The sequence below is a fragment of the Astatotilapia calliptera genome, chromosome 15 (assembly GCF_964374335.1).
Source record: "Astatotilapia calliptera chromosome 15, fAstCal68.1, whole genome shotgun sequence".
NCBI lineage: Eukaryota > Metazoa > Chordata > Actinopteri > Cichliformes > Cichlidae > Astatotilapia > Astatotilapia calliptera.
This window is the reverse complement of record NC_137436.1, coordinates 13,737,952-13,756,017: the sequence shown is the minus strand read 5'-3', so window position 1 is coordinate 13,756,017 and position 18,066 is coordinate 13,737,952. Positions and strand designations below refer to the sequence as shown.

At 37.6% G+C, this 18,066-nt stretch overlaps 1 protein-coding gene across 1 annotated transcript; it reads left to right on the top strand.

Moving 5' to 3' along the window:
- The first annotated feature begins 587 nt into the window (after nt 1-587).
- LOC113037548 (uncharacterized) lies at nt 588-11,433 on the top strand. Its single transcript, XM_080290038.1, has 6 exons — nt 588-663; nt 7,869-7,925; nt 9,531-9,702; nt 10,058-10,170; nt 10,325-10,493; nt 11,286-11,433. The coding sequence occupies exons 1-6, from the start codon at nt 588-590 to the stop codon at nt 11,431-11,433; spliced, it is 735 nt and encodes a 244-aa protein (XP_080146164.1).
- The last annotated feature ends 6,633 nt before the right edge of the window (nt 11,434-18,066 follow it).

Sequence of the window (18,066 nt, the reverse complement as noted above, 5' to 3'; positions counted from 1 at the left end):
AGGAGCTGAGATTCTCAGTAATATTTATATAGATACAAAGGTGTGAGGCCTTTGTGCTTTAGCTTCATTCAGATAGGATGCAATGAATAAATTTGTCAAATGTGCTCAGGGCCTATACGCTTCTAAGGAGTAAGTGGTGGTTTAAGTGGTTCTTAAATAATGAATACATATAAATACCTTATTTTCAATTTTACATTTACATGACAGGTGTTCAGCTGACTCTCTGCGATCAAGTGACGGCTTAAGAATCAAGTCTGTGTTGTTTGCAAACTGAAATTTTACACAGTTTCCTGGAACTTTTCTGCGAGAGGTCAGATGGCCCAGTGAAAGCAAAATATAAGATAACACACCCTGATAGGCAACGTGACATGAAACCAAAATTGGGGTTTCCCCCCGATTTAATCACAGCTACCTCCGTCATCTGGCTTGAGTTGTCAAAATAAAATGTTTTTATTAAGCAAATAAATGCAGACTACCGAAGTATACCCTCATCAATCATTTATCCTCGAGATGTGTTGCTCAGTGCGTCACATCATCACCACATTACTTCCCACATGGTGGTGAAAGTCAAATATGTAAATGGGCAAATGGGGCTGATGGTCAACACAAACCCTCCTTCATTAGAGGAGCATGGAGACACCATGGAGACAAGGAGTTTGGGGGGTAGAGAGATAGAGAGGGTGGTATGTGCATGTTTGATGGGGGTGGGGGGGATGATGAATGAGTGTACACCATGCTGTCATTTGTACTTTGGCATCCAGTCCAAAGCACAATTTAGTGTAAAATATTGCACCAGCCCCTTCAGATGACAAAGTGTAATGCTGATGTATGAATAGACAGAAACCATCCCCAGCTGCTATTGAACAGTGGGAGGTAGATATTCTTCTCAAAAGGCATTTAATTAGCGTACACACAGCCACTGCAGAGGGTGAATACTGAAAAAAGGCCAGTCATACTCTGGTCCTTAAGTGCAACAAACAAACATGGCTAGAAAATAAAACAGGTAAGGTAAACAAGTTTGTTGCTCTTCATAGATGTGTCACATATTAATAGATTTAAAATCTTTCTTTTGTTGTTGTTGTTTTTTAGAAATTGTTCCCATTTCCTTAAAAGTGACTTATGTCTTCATGCACTGCCTTTCAGCTATTTCAGAGAATACTATTTACACAAAAACTATCTTTTAAATTTTGTTCATCAACTTAGAGATTATCACATAAATGTGAAGAACATCCATCTTAATAATTATCTTGTAGAAGAACTTAATGATTTGTGACATGATGAAAATATCATGTGTGTTCCTTTTTCTGCAACTTTTATTTTCATTTTTTAAGCAAGAGAGTTCTGCATTAACAATATTTCATATTAATAGCGCATAATGTGTCGCTTGCCACAAATCTAAATAAAATCTTTTCGTACGCATTTCCTTCAGCCTATGTGGATTCTTTCAGCATCAAATCTTTTAACTTGTTGAATTGCTTTTAGATCTGCAACTTTAGCCACAGCTAGTTTTGTATGAAAAAATGAAAGTTAGATTGTCCTTAATATCTCTCAAATTGTTCAACTTTGTTGGCTTGCTCAGTATAATTTCATAAAGAGCTAGGCTAGTTTGACGTAAATCTGGGGAATGCACTTGGAGTACATGGGAGAGCTTTCCAAAACAGTTTAGTTTAACCTCATTTAGAATAAAACTTAATGTTCCCACACAGTTCCTGAGAAAGATTACCAACCTTAAATACCCACAACAGTGAAACTGTATCCAAAATAACACTATTACTGCTTCTGACTTAGGGTACAGGTGCTATGCACAAATTCCTATCAGCCACTTGCACCTGAATCATCCTTTTATATTTGCAAAGATAGCATGACAGCTGCCTTTAACTGTAAGAGTGAGCCAAATTTCTGTCTGGATTATGGGATTCAGTGCAGCTGTGCAGTTTAAGATGCCACACAACCTTCTCTAAAGGACAAGAAGGTAAATAAAACGTTCTATCTATAATGGAGGATAGCAAACAGTTAATTATTAATCAATGGCACTTAGGTTATGTGAATTTGAGCCTACGTTACTTTGTTTTTTTACAATATACGATGCTTAAACCCCCTTGAATTTGTCTACATGAAACAGCAGCAAAATTTGTTTTAACATGACTATGAGAAGAATGGTGAAGCTGTCGACCTCTAACCAATATATTCTAATTTCCTTCTATTGGGATTTATGGAATGAGGAAATAAGTGAAATAACTATTGGCAAATATTCTCAAATTACATTTGAGAATTAGTTTCCTTGGGTGTGTTCTGGATGACGTAATTGCAGTAAGTGGTTTTCTTTACCCCCTACAGGTAACTAGATATGTTCCTGATTGTGGGCCGTATATAAGAGGAGAAGCTGTCAGAAAGGTTGCTCATTTAGCCAAACAGTACTTCATACAAACAAACTGACGACTGAGAACCCCTGTCCTGGGTCTCTTCTGGTTTGGCAGGGTAAAGGATTTTCTCTTTTAAATTTGTTTGGTTTTGAGCGTGATGCTTCTTGGTACTTATATTTAAAACAATACTTAAGAAACCTTGCAAAAAATACATTTAATATACGTAGTACTATAATTTAGTAGCATTTTGATGTGGCATTATGTTTTTAATACAGCTAACTTCAATCGATATACAGTGGTGTGAAAAATTGTTTGTCCCCTGTCCATTCATTTTTGCATAATTTTTGTAATCCAGCCACATTGGAGGGTTTACAAGCATGAAACACCTTTTTATGGTCATGCCACAGCATATCCATGGGATTCAGGTCAGGACCTTGACTAGGTCACTGAGTAAGTCTTCATTTGGTTTTTCTTAAGTCATTCAGAGGTGGACTTGCTGGTGTGTTTTGGAACATTGCCCTGCTGTAAAAACCAAGTGCGCTTCAGCTTGAGGTCAAAAACTGGACTGGACATTCTCCTTCGGGATGTTTTGGTAGACAGCAGAATTCTTGATTCCATTTACCACACCAAGTCTTCCAGGTCCCGAGGAAGCAAAACAGCCCCAGGCCAACACACTACCATGACCATATTTTACTGTTGGCATGATGTTCCTTGTCTGCAACGCTGTTAGTTTTTATGCCAAATGTAACAGGACTCAAACCTTCCAAAAAGTTCAACTTCTATCTCGTCTGCATAAAAGAATGTTTTACCAGATGTCTTGGGGAGATGTTTTTGGCAATTGTGAGATGAGCCTTTGAGTTATTTTTGGTCAGCAGAGGTTTTCTCCTAGAAATCTCCCATTTTTGCTCATTCCTTTTCTTATTGTTGGATCATGAAGTCTGATCTTAACTGAGACATGTGAATCCTGAGGTTCTTTAATGTTTTCTGGGTTATTTTATGAACTCTTGGATGAGTTGTTGATGTGCTCTTGGAGTAACTTTGGTAAGCCAGTCAAGCCTGGAAAGCTTCACCACTGTTCCAGATTTACTCCATTGGTGTATAATGGCTCTCACTTTGGTTCACTGGAGTCCCAAACATGTAAGTGTGAAAAATATGCAAAAGACTGGAAAATCAGGAAGGGGGCAAACACTTTTTCACATCACTGTATTAAAAACTAAAATATTGATCTCATTGTCATTTTGTTTTAAGGTTCCTCTACAATCATGATGCGACTGGTAATGTATAACTTTAAATACATTTTAAGTTCAATTAAAATTGAATTTCCTTCTGTTCTGTAATACACATGTTTTCACATTACAAGCTCAATTCCGAAAATGTTGGGATTCTGCATAAAATCTAAATAAAAACAGAATGATATGATTTGCAAATTTTGCAAACTAACATTTTATTCACAATATAAAATATGTGAAATAAGTTTAAACTTATTAGTGGCTGATTTAAAATAGTATCAAATAGTAAAAGTTCTGGCCTGCAGGGAAACAAGTTCAGCATCTATACACTTCAACTTTAATATTGTCTTCTCATCACCATCAACACCCCCATCACCATCAACGGCGCTGCTGTGGAGAGAGTGAGCAGCTTCCGGTTCCTTGGCGTACACCTGGCTGAGGATCTTACGTGGTCAGTACACACAAACAAAACAGTGAAGAAGGCGCAGCAGCGCCTCTTCTTTCTCAGGAGACTGAAAAGATTCGGCATGAGCCCCCGCATCCTCAGGACCTTCTATCACTGTGCCATTGAGAGCATCCTCACTGGATGCATCACCACCTGGTATGGCAACAGCACCGCCTACAACTGCAAAGCTCTCCAGCGAGTAGTGCGGTGCTCTGAACGGATAATTGGAGGTGAGCTTCCCTCCCTCCAAGACATCTACAGGAAGCGGTGCCTGAGGAAAGCGGGGAGGATCATCAAGGACTCCAGTCACCCCAGCCATAAACTGTTCAGACTGCTTCCATCAGGAAGGAGGTTCTGCAGCATCCGGTCCCGTACCAGCAGACTGAGAGACAGCTTTTTCCATCAGGCCATCAGACTGCTGAACACGTCATAGACACCTCAGCTTCACTACTGGAACTTCAACATTATGCACTCCACACTGTATATAAATGCCACTTGTTTTGCACATATTCAACTCTGTATATTTTATATATTTTATTATTATTATTATTATTATTATTTTATTTTATTTTTTTACTATTTAATTTGTAAAAATGTGTACACACACACACACACACACACACACACACACACACACACACACACACACACACACACACACACACACACGTAGGAAAATATTTAGTATACACATCCAGAAATGCATACACTATTATATATTGTACATATATTTATTAGTTTCAGGTTGGCCATTCTTGTATTTTGCTCGTTTGTGTTGTTGTGTTTGCACATCTCTGTTGCTTGTGGGGCTCGCACACAAGAATTTCACTCGCATGTGCTGTGCCAGTGTGCCTGCACATGTGATGTGACAATAAAAGTGATTTGATTTGATTTGATTTGATTTGAAATATGTAAGGCCTTGACCAAAAGAAACATAATATGGATGGGAGCACATGTTGCTCTAAAACCTGTTCACAGCTTTCAGCACTGATGGTGCTTTTCCAGATGTGGGAGATTTAAAATTATCTGACTGTAGAAGTACACGCCAGAAACGATGGTTCTGCACACTGTTATTGTTTTTTATTGAGAGTTATGCACACAAAGAAGGCAGTCCGTTTCAGTCTAGCTCTCTCCTCCTCCCCGCTCGACTCTGCCTTCACTATAGAGACAAGGAAAAGAGACACCGTCATCAGACAATCGCCTGTGGCTCACCTGCCTCCCGGTGCCGCCCCCTTGAGCTCACTGCACCACTCCTCCCTTGCAGCTGAGCCAGGGACCACGCCACCACCACACTGATATATTTCATGAAATAGCAAAATGACTCAGTTTAAATGTTTTTAATGTTCTACTGAGAATAAAGTGTCAGTTTAAGAAATTTGCAAATCATTGTATTCCGGTTTCAGTTACATTTTACAGAATTTCCCAACATTATCAGAATTGATTTTATACATTCAAGACAATATGTATAAGCAGAATGCAGTTTTATGTGATTCCAACATAATTATTTTTTCTATTTTTTCTTGCAGTTGGTTGTTGCCATTACTGGCATTACTTTTTGGTGGGTTGTTCTCAATAACTATTAAATTTGAACAATTCTGCAATTTATAAGCAGTGCATTTAATCAAAAAATATGCAATTAAAGCATTATTAGCAAAACAAAATGTTATGATTGTGTTTACCAGAAAACACATACAAGGTGGACAGTGCGCCCAGCTCTGAAAAACAAAAAGATAAAAATGGTAAGACCCTTCCCAGTAGGATGCTACATTTCATGACCAATGTCCTGTATCTTAGCTAATGTAGAAAAACATTGTAACATGTTAATTGTATATTCAGATTTGACAATCTTAAAATAGTAACATCCTTCATCACAAGTTGATTAATGTTACATACAATGTATGTTATTTCAGTCTCAGATGAAGAACTTTGTATCTACTTCTAAAGTTAATAGTTTCTGACAAGACTATAATATCTCAAAAGTGTTGGCAATTGCAAAAATACAACATTATTCTTCTTACTAGGAAGTGAAAATCAGGCTTCCAGTGGCTCCAGTTCTAAGAACCCAAAGGATAAAAATTGTGAGATCCTTCATTACAACTTGAATAATGTTGTAATTAGTTTTATGTGTGTACATAAAAGGTTTATATTTTCTTCTGAAGAGCTTTGTATCTTCTTGTAAAGTTGTTTTTTGGCAATTATGTCAACTGGCAGAACTGTATACAGTCACAAAAAACAATAGAAATAGTTCGATCTTTCATAACAATTTCATTAATGTCAATACATTGTGTATTATTTCAGTCAAAATCACAACATTATTCTTCTTAGTAGGAAGCGACCAGCAGGCTCCCAGTGGCTCCAGTCCTAAGGACCCAAAGGATAAAAAAGGTATTGCAATATGATTAATGTCACATAAAATGCGTATTATTTCAATCACTGCAGAAGAGCTTTGTAGCATTTTGTAAAGTTATTCAGTTTTGACAGCTGTGCCATCATAACTGTGCACAATCACAACAGACATCATTTTTTGATTATATTTACTAGAAAACTCCACGGACTCCAGTCCTAAAGACCAAAAGGATAAAAATGGTGCGATCCTTCATTACAACCTAATGAATGTCACATAAAATATGGATATTTTCAGTCGGTGCTGAAAAGCTTTGTATCTTCGTGTAAAGTTGCTCATTTTTGAAAATTACCTAAATTGGCAGAACTGTAAAAATAGAAATATTGAGATCCTTCATAAAAATTTCATTAATGTCAATACAGTGTGTATTATTTCAGTCACTGGTAGAACTGTACAACATCACAACATTATTCTTCTTACTAGGAAGCCACCAGCAGGCTCCCAGTGGATCTAGTCCTAAGGCTCCATAGGATTAAAAATGGTAGATCCTTCATTGTAATATGATTAGTGTCACATAAAATCATATTATTTCAATCACTGCAGAAGAGCTTCGTAGCATTTTGTAAAGTTATTCAGTTTTGACAGCTGTGCCATCATAACTGTGCACAATCACAACAGACATCATTTTTTGATTATATTTACTAGAAAACTCCCCTCAAACCAGTCCTAAGGATCAAAAGGATAAAAAAGGTAGATCCTTAATGAGAATTTGATTAATGCCAGTACAGTGTGTATCATTTCAATCACTGCAGAAGAGTTTAGTAAAAGTTACTCATTTTTGACAATTTTGCACAATCACTGTGCACAATCACAACAGACATCATTTTCTTACTATATTTACTAGAAAACTCCACTGACTCCAGTCCTAAGGACCAAAAGGATAAAAAAGGTCAGATCCTTCATTACAACTTGATTTATGTCACAAACGTGTATGCACATAAAATGTGCTGAAGGACTTTTCAGCTTCTTGTAAATGTATTAAATTTTGACAATTTTGTAAACTCCCAGAACTGTACACAATCACAAAAGATCTTTTTATTCATTTTAACTAGAAAAGTCAAGTGGCTCCAGTTCTAAGAAACAAAAAGATAAAAATGGTGAGATCCTTCATTGTAACTTGATTAACACCATGTAAAATGTGTACATCTTCAGTCTCTGTTGAAGAGCTTTGCATCTTCTTGTAAAATTATTCAAATTTGACAAGAATTGTACACTGTAACAAAGTACAACATTATTCCACTTAATAGGAAGCAAATTGCAGGACTCCAGTGAATCTAGTTCAAAGGAAGAAAAGGACGGTAAGAGCCTTCAACACTGTGTATCAGTATCACATACAGTGTGGTGTATTTTAATCACGGTGGAAGAACTTTGTAACGTCTTGGAACTCCATAAACTGTAAGGACTGTTATTCTTCTTCTGTTTACTAGAAAGGAAACAGCAGGACTCCAGTGAATCTAGTTCAAAGGAAGAAAAGGATGAAAATGGTAAGACCCTTCACTATGTGTCACACCCAACGTGTAGTCAGTGGCATACTTTGAAATGAGAGAAATATTTGCTTATATTGTGATGTCAAACAATGCCCCCAAAATGATGATGTATTATTCTATACATTTACATCTATATTCTACATTTTTTAATTGGTTGCTAAAGCTTGGTTGCTAAATGCACATTAAACTGTTTACTGGAATATGAGTTAAATGTGTTGATGTGACAGTGGAAATTCAGATTTTTTCTTATCTTATCTTATCTTATCTTATCTTATCTTATCTTATCTTATCTTGTCTTATCTTATCTTATCTTATCTTTTAAGGTGTATTTAATTTAATTAAATACATTTAATTAAATAACTTTGGCAGGTACACAAAGCCATTAGCACTGTACACCATCACAAATAAAATAACATTATAGCATTTATATTTACCAGAAAGCAACCTACTGACTGTCTGTCTGATTTTAAGGAACAAAAGAGGACCCTTCACTTTAATATAACCCAAAGTGAAGTGAAGTTTCTAAGTTCCTAAGGTGGAAAATTTAATGTTTCATTTGTCACACAGGAGTAGCTATTTTATCCTTTTTATCAGTTTCCTGATAAAATAGGACTTTCCTCTTTTTTTTGGTAATCACACAGTATTAACTCTCATTTTCTCACCAACTAAAGTATCGAATTCATTGTATTTGAAAAACAATCAATGCATTTTAATTGATCAGTTTGTGCAATTTTTAAAGTCTCACTTTCTGCTGTTTTTTCATTTTCTGCATTTCAGTAAAGCCCTGCTACTATCCCACCAACATTCGTAAGGAGATCACATTTTATTTTCTCATTTGCAGTTACAGTGTGAAAAAGTGTTTGCCCCCCTGATTTCCTGGTGTTTTGCATGTTTTTCACACTTACATATTTCAGATCATCAAACAATTGTTAATATTAGACAAAGATAACCAAAGTTAATATGAAATTCAGTTTTTAAATGAGGATTTCAGTGATTAAAGGAGAAAGTAAGGCTTTGGGACTCCAGTGAACCAAAGTAGCAGCCAGGAACAACGGTAAAGCTTCCCAAGAGTGACCAAAATTACTCTAAGAGCACATTGATGACAGCTTAAGAAAAACAAAATGAAGACTTTGGAGCGGCCTAATCAAAGTCCGGACCTGAATCCGAAGGAGATGCTGTGGTATGACCTTAAAAAGCTGTTTCATGCTTGAAAACCCTACAATGTGGCAAAATTGCAACAATTATGCAAAGATGATTGGTCCAAAATCCCTCTACTATTGATTCCAGTTTTTGCTGCTAAGGGTTGGCCCAACCAGTTATTAGGTTTAGGGGGCAATCACGTTTTCACACAGAGCCATGTAGGTTTGGATTTATTTCCCTTAAATCATAAACACCTTCATTTAGAAACGGCATTTTGTGTTTACTTATGTTATCTTTGTCTAATATTTAAGTTTCTTTGATGATCTGAAACCTAATACTTTTTCACACCACTGTACATCACAGCCATCTTTTTTAACATTCACAATTTGTCTTAGTCAAATGAAAACATTTACAGAAAAGCTTTCAAAGTTGCTAAATTATCTGAATTTGACCCTTTTCCAGGATGCTGGACAGAATGGTTCGATAGAGACGACCCTTCTGCATCTGGAGACTGGGAAACTCTTTGCAGGCTCCGCAAAGAGAACCCTGGAAAGATCTGCCCTAGACCAGCAGCTATCGAAGCCAAGACTCTATCTGGGCTCACTGTGGCTGCAGCAGGGGACGTGATTTACAAGTAAGAACAGTACAAGAAAAAATATGTGAAAAAGTGTGTGTGAGTGATATATTCTATGGAATTGGCAGCATTTGCATCTTCACTGTTTAAGTTGGACACAGTTTGAGGATTCACCAAAGTGTGACATGAACCATATGCCACAGCAATCCATCCAGTGTTTTGGAGATACTGCAGCCTGTACCACAGTGGTGACAAATCAACAGACAGACAGATGGGCTGACAGAGTTTGATTGCCATGCCTTTAACCATGCATTAACATGTCTAAAAAATGCAAATACACTTAAGTGGTTACAGCTATTAGGCTGCTCTTAGTCAGTGTCATGCTGGTCTCCTTCTTTTCTTTTTTCTTTTTTAGAAATGACATAACTTCAGGATTTATCTGCAGAAACAAAGACCAGATCAACAATAAGAAGTGCAACGATTATCGTGTTCGCTTCAGCTGCTATCCCCCGTTTTGTGAAAGAGGAGGTATCACTACATTCTGCATGTGGAATATTAAGCTCCTAATGCAAACTGATTTCTTGCTTTTTTTATTGCATAAAGAATAGACAGTCATTTAAAATGTTGCTTTGGTTCTGTAGTTTTCTAACAGGCATGCTTTGTCTGTATTTACTCACTGCAGTGTGTTGGACCAGCTGGTTTAATCGCGATGATCCTGGTACAACAGGAGACTGGGAGGTTTTAAGTGAACTGAAGAAACAAAAAAAAATTTGTGACAACCCTCTGTATGTGGACGCTGTTACCACTGACACAATGACCCCAGCCATCTACACAGGGGAGACCTTTTACATGTAAGCTGCCTCCTAAGAAAACAATAAAAGCTTCACGTGTAGTACAAACAACCCAATGATCAAACACAGTGTTCAGCAACAACGCCTCTTGCCTCAAGTTTCCAAATTTTAGATATGTTCTGCCTGAAGATATTTCTTAAACAACGAATGGGAATTCAGTTATATTTGTAAGGGTGATCATTTTTCCTGAGGGATTTCAAAATAATGTCAAAATTCATTCTTGTATTACTGGGTTTGACTAGAACAATATGTGTGTTATGAGAAAGAAAAAGTAATACATGACAGGAAATGATTTACATGTGATTATTTTATCTTATTTAAATTGGATGTTTGAGACATTTCACATTTACACTTATAAAAAAACAAATTACACAAGACATTTTGAAGAGTAAAATTCATTTTTATTGGACCTGCCAACAGCACTATTGCGAAACCAGGTCATCTGTTTTTATCATTAAAAAAAAGACAACTGCAACAACAAAAGTAAGTATGGTTTAACCAAAATGCCTCATTAAACAGTGGAAATGAACTGACATTTACATATTACTTTACCAGTCTTGTTGACTGTGGAGTATAGTGCTGGAGAATAGAAGGTAGATTTAACCATACATGTTTACTCTGCTTTACTCTGTGCACTTTAATTATTTTATGGTGGGCAAATTAGACCTACTAACTAGATATGTATGTCTTTGTACAATAAACACAAGTTCCTGTTTTAGATTATTATCGTCATAATAATAAAATAAGAACATTAAGCATATTTGTAGCTTACTTTGTGCTCATTTTTTTCAGGTACAATCCAACTGACGGATTTGTTTGCCGCAATAAGGACCAGACTACTGGCAAGTGCAGTGACTACAAAGTAACAACTGAGCCCCGATTGAGTCCACCACGCTTAGAATTGTGGGGAGAAAAGAAGTTCCTCTTCATATCACTTTAATTTTCCTCTGCTATTTCTTTTGTTTAATAATTCATTTTTTACTGGGCGTAATATCGGGAGGAATTTGTAATGGGCCCCCTTCGCAGACATCTTCACTTAGCGGCGTTGCAAAAGCACAGGTGTTGCTAAATTAAAGATGATCTTGTTTCACTGAAACGACCATGGTGATGTGAACGACACAAAAGCAGCTAAAAATGAAGATTTAGTGTTAAATATGTACGCAAATGTTTTCAGTGGTACAGGAGGACGTTTTTCTGCTTTAACTTTCTTTTCTTTTCAGTGATTATGAAAGCATGACATTGTTTGACTAATGAACCAAAATACTAAAACGAATAAAACCACTAACGAACAGCAAGTCGGTTTCTTCTCTTGAGCTTACATGAAGCTATGACTTGATGTGAGTTATGCAGATGTACAGTATATGTTTTCAGCAGATGGTGGGGACTAATGTGATACGCATGCTGTGTTGTTTGACAGGAAAGTGAAAATGTGGAAAAGCGCAACTCAGTAAATCTGAATTTTATATCAAAATAATTGGCAACACTAACAAGCAAACACACAGGTAGAACTAATGTCTATTTATAGAAAAAAAGACAGTTTGTTTTTTTAGTGCAGGATTAGTGTATTTACAGCTTCCCTTTCTCGCTGACCTACATAAGGCCTTCGCCACATTTCCTTTAAAATCAAGTATTCTTGATGCAAGCCTGTACGTGCACATAACCCTCTGCAAACCCAGAATGTACACATATAGGCACACAGATACATATATACATGCACACACATACACACAGGCACTAAGGAGAGCAGGGAGATACAAGGTGATTCCATAACACCGCCAACAATTCCTCGGGAGATGAGCACTTGTGATAGGTGCTGAAAAGAAACTGCAGGGCACTGTACGGAATATAAAATAAGGAACTTTTCCACAGTCTGCTCTTGGAAACGAATCTGTTCTTTGGAGGGTTTTGCTAATGCTTGCATGTTTGCATTGCATCAACAGTTCTGTACTTGGTGCCATTTGGCTTTGAGCATGAACGCCTGTCTTCCAGAAGGCTGAAGACTGTGTTGAAATAGGCAACATATCAAAAGACGAAAAAGAAAAAAAAACAACCGAGAAGGACGGATGCAATCTGTTAAATTTTTCCTCTTAACTTCTCATGATAAAACTAAAGAGGAAAAATTCTGACACTGGTGGCAAAATAAAATGAAATTTGCATTATTGAAGTGCAACATAAGTGTCGAAGCTTTGCAGCACTATGGCGTTCCATTCTCTTCCATTAATCTACCAATATTCCATGGCTGTGAAGGCCTATTTATAGACCAGGGGATGATTAAGTGGTGAAGCTCTGTGCCACAAAGGGAACCAAGCTCATTTTCTTTTTCCTTCCTCTCTCTTCTTTGTGTATTCTCTTCCTACTTCTCCCTCTCTCTTTCTATCCCTCTGTGCCCGAGTCTTCTTTCCTATCGTCTCACTCTTTCTCTCTGCGCTCCTCTTTTCCATGAGCTTATATATTATATACCCAACTTTCATTCATATACTTTAGTTTAGCTGTCATTAAAATTATGTTAGACTCAAGGGGTAAGGATAAGTCCTTTAATTTCTTTTTTTTTTTCATTAGGCATTTGACAAAAGGATTTACAGCAGTGTTAATTGTTATGAGGCTTCACAGCAAAGACTGACAGGCTTAACAAGAGAGGATGGAGCTCAGTTCTATATGTTTCCATTGCTAAGGCAAGCTGGCTCAAGAATGAAAAGTGTTTTTAGTTAAAAGTAGAGGAAGAACATTTGTGCAGAGAGCTGCTTGCTAGGTGTCCTTGAGTGGAAGTGGAGCAATGCACAGGGTAAAGGGTTAAGCTCATTTTCATGTATGCAGACATGATTAATGGAGGAGAGGAGAGGAGAAGAGAGGAGAGGAGAGGAGAGGAAAGGAAAGGAAAGGAAAGGAAAGGAAAGGAAAGGAAAGGAAAGGAAAGGAAAGGAAAGGAAAGGAAAGGAAAGGAAAGGAAAGGACCTCACCCAGTTTAGGACCAGCCTCGTTTCATCGTTTCCAGAAGAGCAAGGACATAAATGAGCTCAAACCCTCCTCCGTGCTTCCACACACTCCAGCTACTGGTCCATATCCAGATTTTTCCCTGCATTTACAAAGGCTTGGATAACAGCATTTTTGTGAAGAGTGGGCTTAGTGCAGAGCTGTAAATACTGATGACCTCAATAACACCCATTTGCCTATTAAAACCACTCAAAATATTTGTAGAAGGAGGTGAAAATGGACTATTTGAATATGCTGAAATGATACTTATTATGCCAGAAGTAGATTTATTTTTAATGCAATAAAAAATGGATTCTGTGTTAGAAATTAACCATAAAAAGTGCAGTCGTTTATATCATACATACTGAATATCAAAGCTTATGTGACAGAAATAAGTCACCATATTTGTCCTCATCAGAAATGTCTTTTTTCTCACTAACTGCAAGAGTTTGGGACTGAAAATAGCAACATTTAATGCATCTGAAAGCATCTCAGCATCCTTAAATCTAGAACAGCTCTTTGCAATCACCTAACAGCCGGAGCTTGTATTTAAAGACCAATTTGTTACACTATTTAGAATTTCTGTTTATTTGTCTAATATATTTTGGTATAGCTGCAGTCTTGGCAACCCATGAAAACACTTTAGCTGTACAAGGCAGTCCATGTACGTTGAGTTATTTTTAATAAATCCTTAACCAGGCAATTTGATAATTCCCAAATCCATCTGTCAAATAGCATTTAATTTAAAGACACAAATTTATCACATTCATGGCGGTGTAAATTTGATTAGTCCTGAATTATGTATAAATGAATAGCTCTGCCTCCATCCCTAGACTCCTTGGGATGTCAGACCCCAACTTTAAATCCCTCTCACCAAAGCAATATGAGCCTGAAAAGCTATTAGAGCATGACTCCTGAGAGATGAACAAGACAAAAGCGTTATGCCTGTACCTCCACGTAAGGTGCGAACAATACCAGGCTATTTTCACTCTGACAAGCCATATTAGTCGTGCCAGCTTTTGCCTGCTGGCAACTCCGACGTGATAGCTGTCTGGGACATTTTGTTTCCAGTCACAGTAGCTGATCCCTTGATTAAAAACATTGAATGCTGAGAGCGTGTTATCCCTGTTTGGAGTTTCTGATCCTGGGTGTCTCAGGCGACTGCTGGGCTTTCTCATCCCCAGCGGCAACAGCTGATCCCAGGAACTTTAAGGACGCAGAGTGGATTGCATTACTGAGGTGGAAGTCAAAACATGCCAGAAGTGTTTGCCTGTCATAACCCTTCGCTGAAAAAAAAAAAAAGAAAAATTCTGGTGTGTAAGCTGATTTCTAATGAGGAAATAGATGCATTGTTACCCAACTTTCACTGCAGTATCTTTAAGACAGCAAACGGTCTTTGTAAAAGTTGTTTTTTTTCCCCGCATCACACCCTATGGCCTGAAACAGATTTATATTATGTGGTGACATAATGTTAGCTTGGTGGCATTCATGTTCATGGGTGGTTTCCGTGTCTCTTTTGTCAATGGCTTATAAAATGGCAAGAATTACACCGCTCCCCAATGAGTTACGACTAGGCACCAAGAGAGCCCATTAACAAAGGCCCAGATGCACACAAATCACCAATGTGTGTCCAATCTTTGTTTACACTATCACATTTGGCTTTGAAAGGCCCTCCACTTACACCCATTCATGGGCATCAGAGATGGAGATGTCTTTGGAGAAAGGGAAGTTTATTGGAGGCTTTCCTGTAACAGAATGCAAAGCCTTATGAGTTCCTCTCATATTCTCCAGTCTCCTTCTCTGCAGGCAAACCCTTGGCACTGGCTAGCCCAATAGGGAAAGTCACTTTTTGCAAGCATTGCCAAGATTTCTATTTGAAAGCCAAAACGTGTAGGCAGACAGATGCATCTGTCCACATTCTGTCTGTTCCTCTCTTTCAAACTTTCCTCACTGGCTCTCACTATCTCTCTCTCTCTCACACACATGCATATGCACACACATCCACTCGCTCACACAGGGGGCTGTTTCCTCATCGTTCACACTGAGAAATGCCCTGTAAGGATGTCCTTATCCTGCAAACCAGACTCTGCTGGATGCTATATAATAACAACTCCAGCCATCCACCATCCAATCAGCCAGGCTCACTGCTGTGGGTGCGCGCGTGTGTCTGTGAATATGCATGATTTTTTTTCTCTCCCTAAGATCTGAAACCACAGCGCACAGAAAGGATTTATTTTTCCTGACAAGATATAAACAACTCATACAAAATCAATTTTAAAAAGGAAAATATTTATTCATTTACAATTGTTTGTGGTCGGATAGAGGCTACTGTGTGAGGAATTTCAGCTGAGAACCATAAATATTACCACAATGATACATTAAAAAACAGTCCATGGTGAGCACAAGGATGGATAGAGGTGGATTATGCAGCAGGAGAAGTCTGAGAATTTTCTGTGGACATTTGGACTTTCTTGCTCTGGAAAAAGTGGGGCATCTTTTCCACTAATTATGGGATGAATCCAAGCTGACTACAACTGCTACAAACCTTTCAGACCAATATTTCAAACCAAAAATGTGTTAAATAAACTGTATTTGAGTTATTAATGAAGCATTCATTTTAAGTGGCACAATGAATCATAATCTGTAATGTTTCAATGGATATTAAATCTCTATGGCAATATGAACTATAATGTTTCATTAGTATAGCCTTGATGAATCTTTTCTGCACTTATGATGTTTTTTTTAAAAAACAAAAAAACATGTGAAGCATATGGATCCAGAGTTATATTTAACATATTATGTTTTAAGCCTCTTTAAAGGTCAAATCAGGCACATATGATTCAAAACTGGGTGTGCACTGGAAGACTACAGTCAGGTGCTCATTAATCCAAACATCTAATCAAACGTGGAACCGGCTCAGTGGATTCGGGCATGTATGGTCAAGAGGATCTTCTGAAGGAAGGAGCTGAGCATTAGAATGAACTGGGATTTAATTAACTGTGAATGGGACATGCTTGATAGTGCTAGACAGGCTGGTCTAAGTATTATAAAAACTGCTCATCTACTGGGATTGTTCCACACAGCCAGGGAGTGGTGTGAAAAAGAGAATCTATTCAGCGAGTAGCAGTTTTCTGTGAGAAAATGTCCTGATGATGTCAAAGGTCAGTGGAGAATGGCCAGGCTGCTTGGAGCTAATAAGAAGGCAACAGTAACTCAAATAACCATTCATTACAACCAAGGCATTCAGAAGAGCTAAAAACATCAAACCTTGGAGCAGAAAGTAAACACTGGGTGCTGTTCCTGTCAGCTAAGAACAGGAAACTGAGACTACAATTCACACTGATTCACCAAAACTGGCCAACAGAAGATTGGAAAACCATTGCTTGGTCTGATGAGTCTTGATTTCTACAGCAACATTTAGATGGTAGGGTCAGAATTTGATGTAAACTATGTGAAAGGATGGCTCCATCCTGCCTTTTCTCAATGGTTCAAGGTACTAGTGTTGATGTAATGGAGTTGGGGATATTTTCTTGGCACACTTAGTACAAAATGAGCATTGTTTATACACCATAGCCTACCTGACTATTGCTGCTGAAGATGTCTTTCCCTTTATAACCACAGTGGGATCATCTCAAAATGACACTGGTACTCAGATCGTCTCCGCAGTCATCAGATCTCAATCCACTAGAGCACATTTGGGATGTGGTAGAATGGGAAGATTGACATCCTGGATGTGTAGTCGACACATCTGCAGTAACTTTGTGATGTTATAATATCAATATGGAGCAAAATCTCTGAGGAATGTTTCCAGCATCTTTGTATAATCTACAAAAAACAAAACAAAAACAAAGCCCCAAATAAAATAAAAAAACATCTGAAGGCAAAAAGAGGTCCAACCCAGTAGTACCATGGTGTACCTAATAAAGTGACTGTTAGATGTATACACCACAGTGAATGTATGCTGGTGAATGTGTACATTATATTTTAAGTTACTTTAAAAGAAAGTAAGAACATTTATAATGCCTCAGTCACAATTAAGTGACTCAGTAGGCCGTGACTGTGAACCAGTGTGCACGAGAGCACAGCCCCGGAGCTGCTGAGCTAAACAAAAACCTTTCTGTTAATATTTCTGATTACACCTGCGCTTTTCCTTATCTTAAGTCATCTTCTCTATAAAAGACCCATATTGTGAAAATCAAGGTTACAATCACAATGGAGGTGTAGAGGCTGAAATTACTGTGGCAATAACCTCTATTGATTACGACTGTCATTTTACATTGCAGTATAAATGCACTAATGTGGTAGGACTGCATTACAACAAAAGCACTGTTTAAATCATTGCATTTGAACCACTGTAAAAATAAATCAATAAATAGAAAAAAATGCATGATTCAAAACATAGCATCATACACCAGAACTGAGAAAAACAAATGCAGAAATGGAGCTTTGATTTTAAAATGTCTGTTTATTGTTTATATTTCAGCAACAGCAGCTCTTAGATATTGTGACTTTCATTCTAATGGGTTTCTTGGGGTGGTAGTTAACAGATTCACCTTACGCTTTGTCTCGTCTCTGGTTTGAGACCAGAATGACACACAAACCA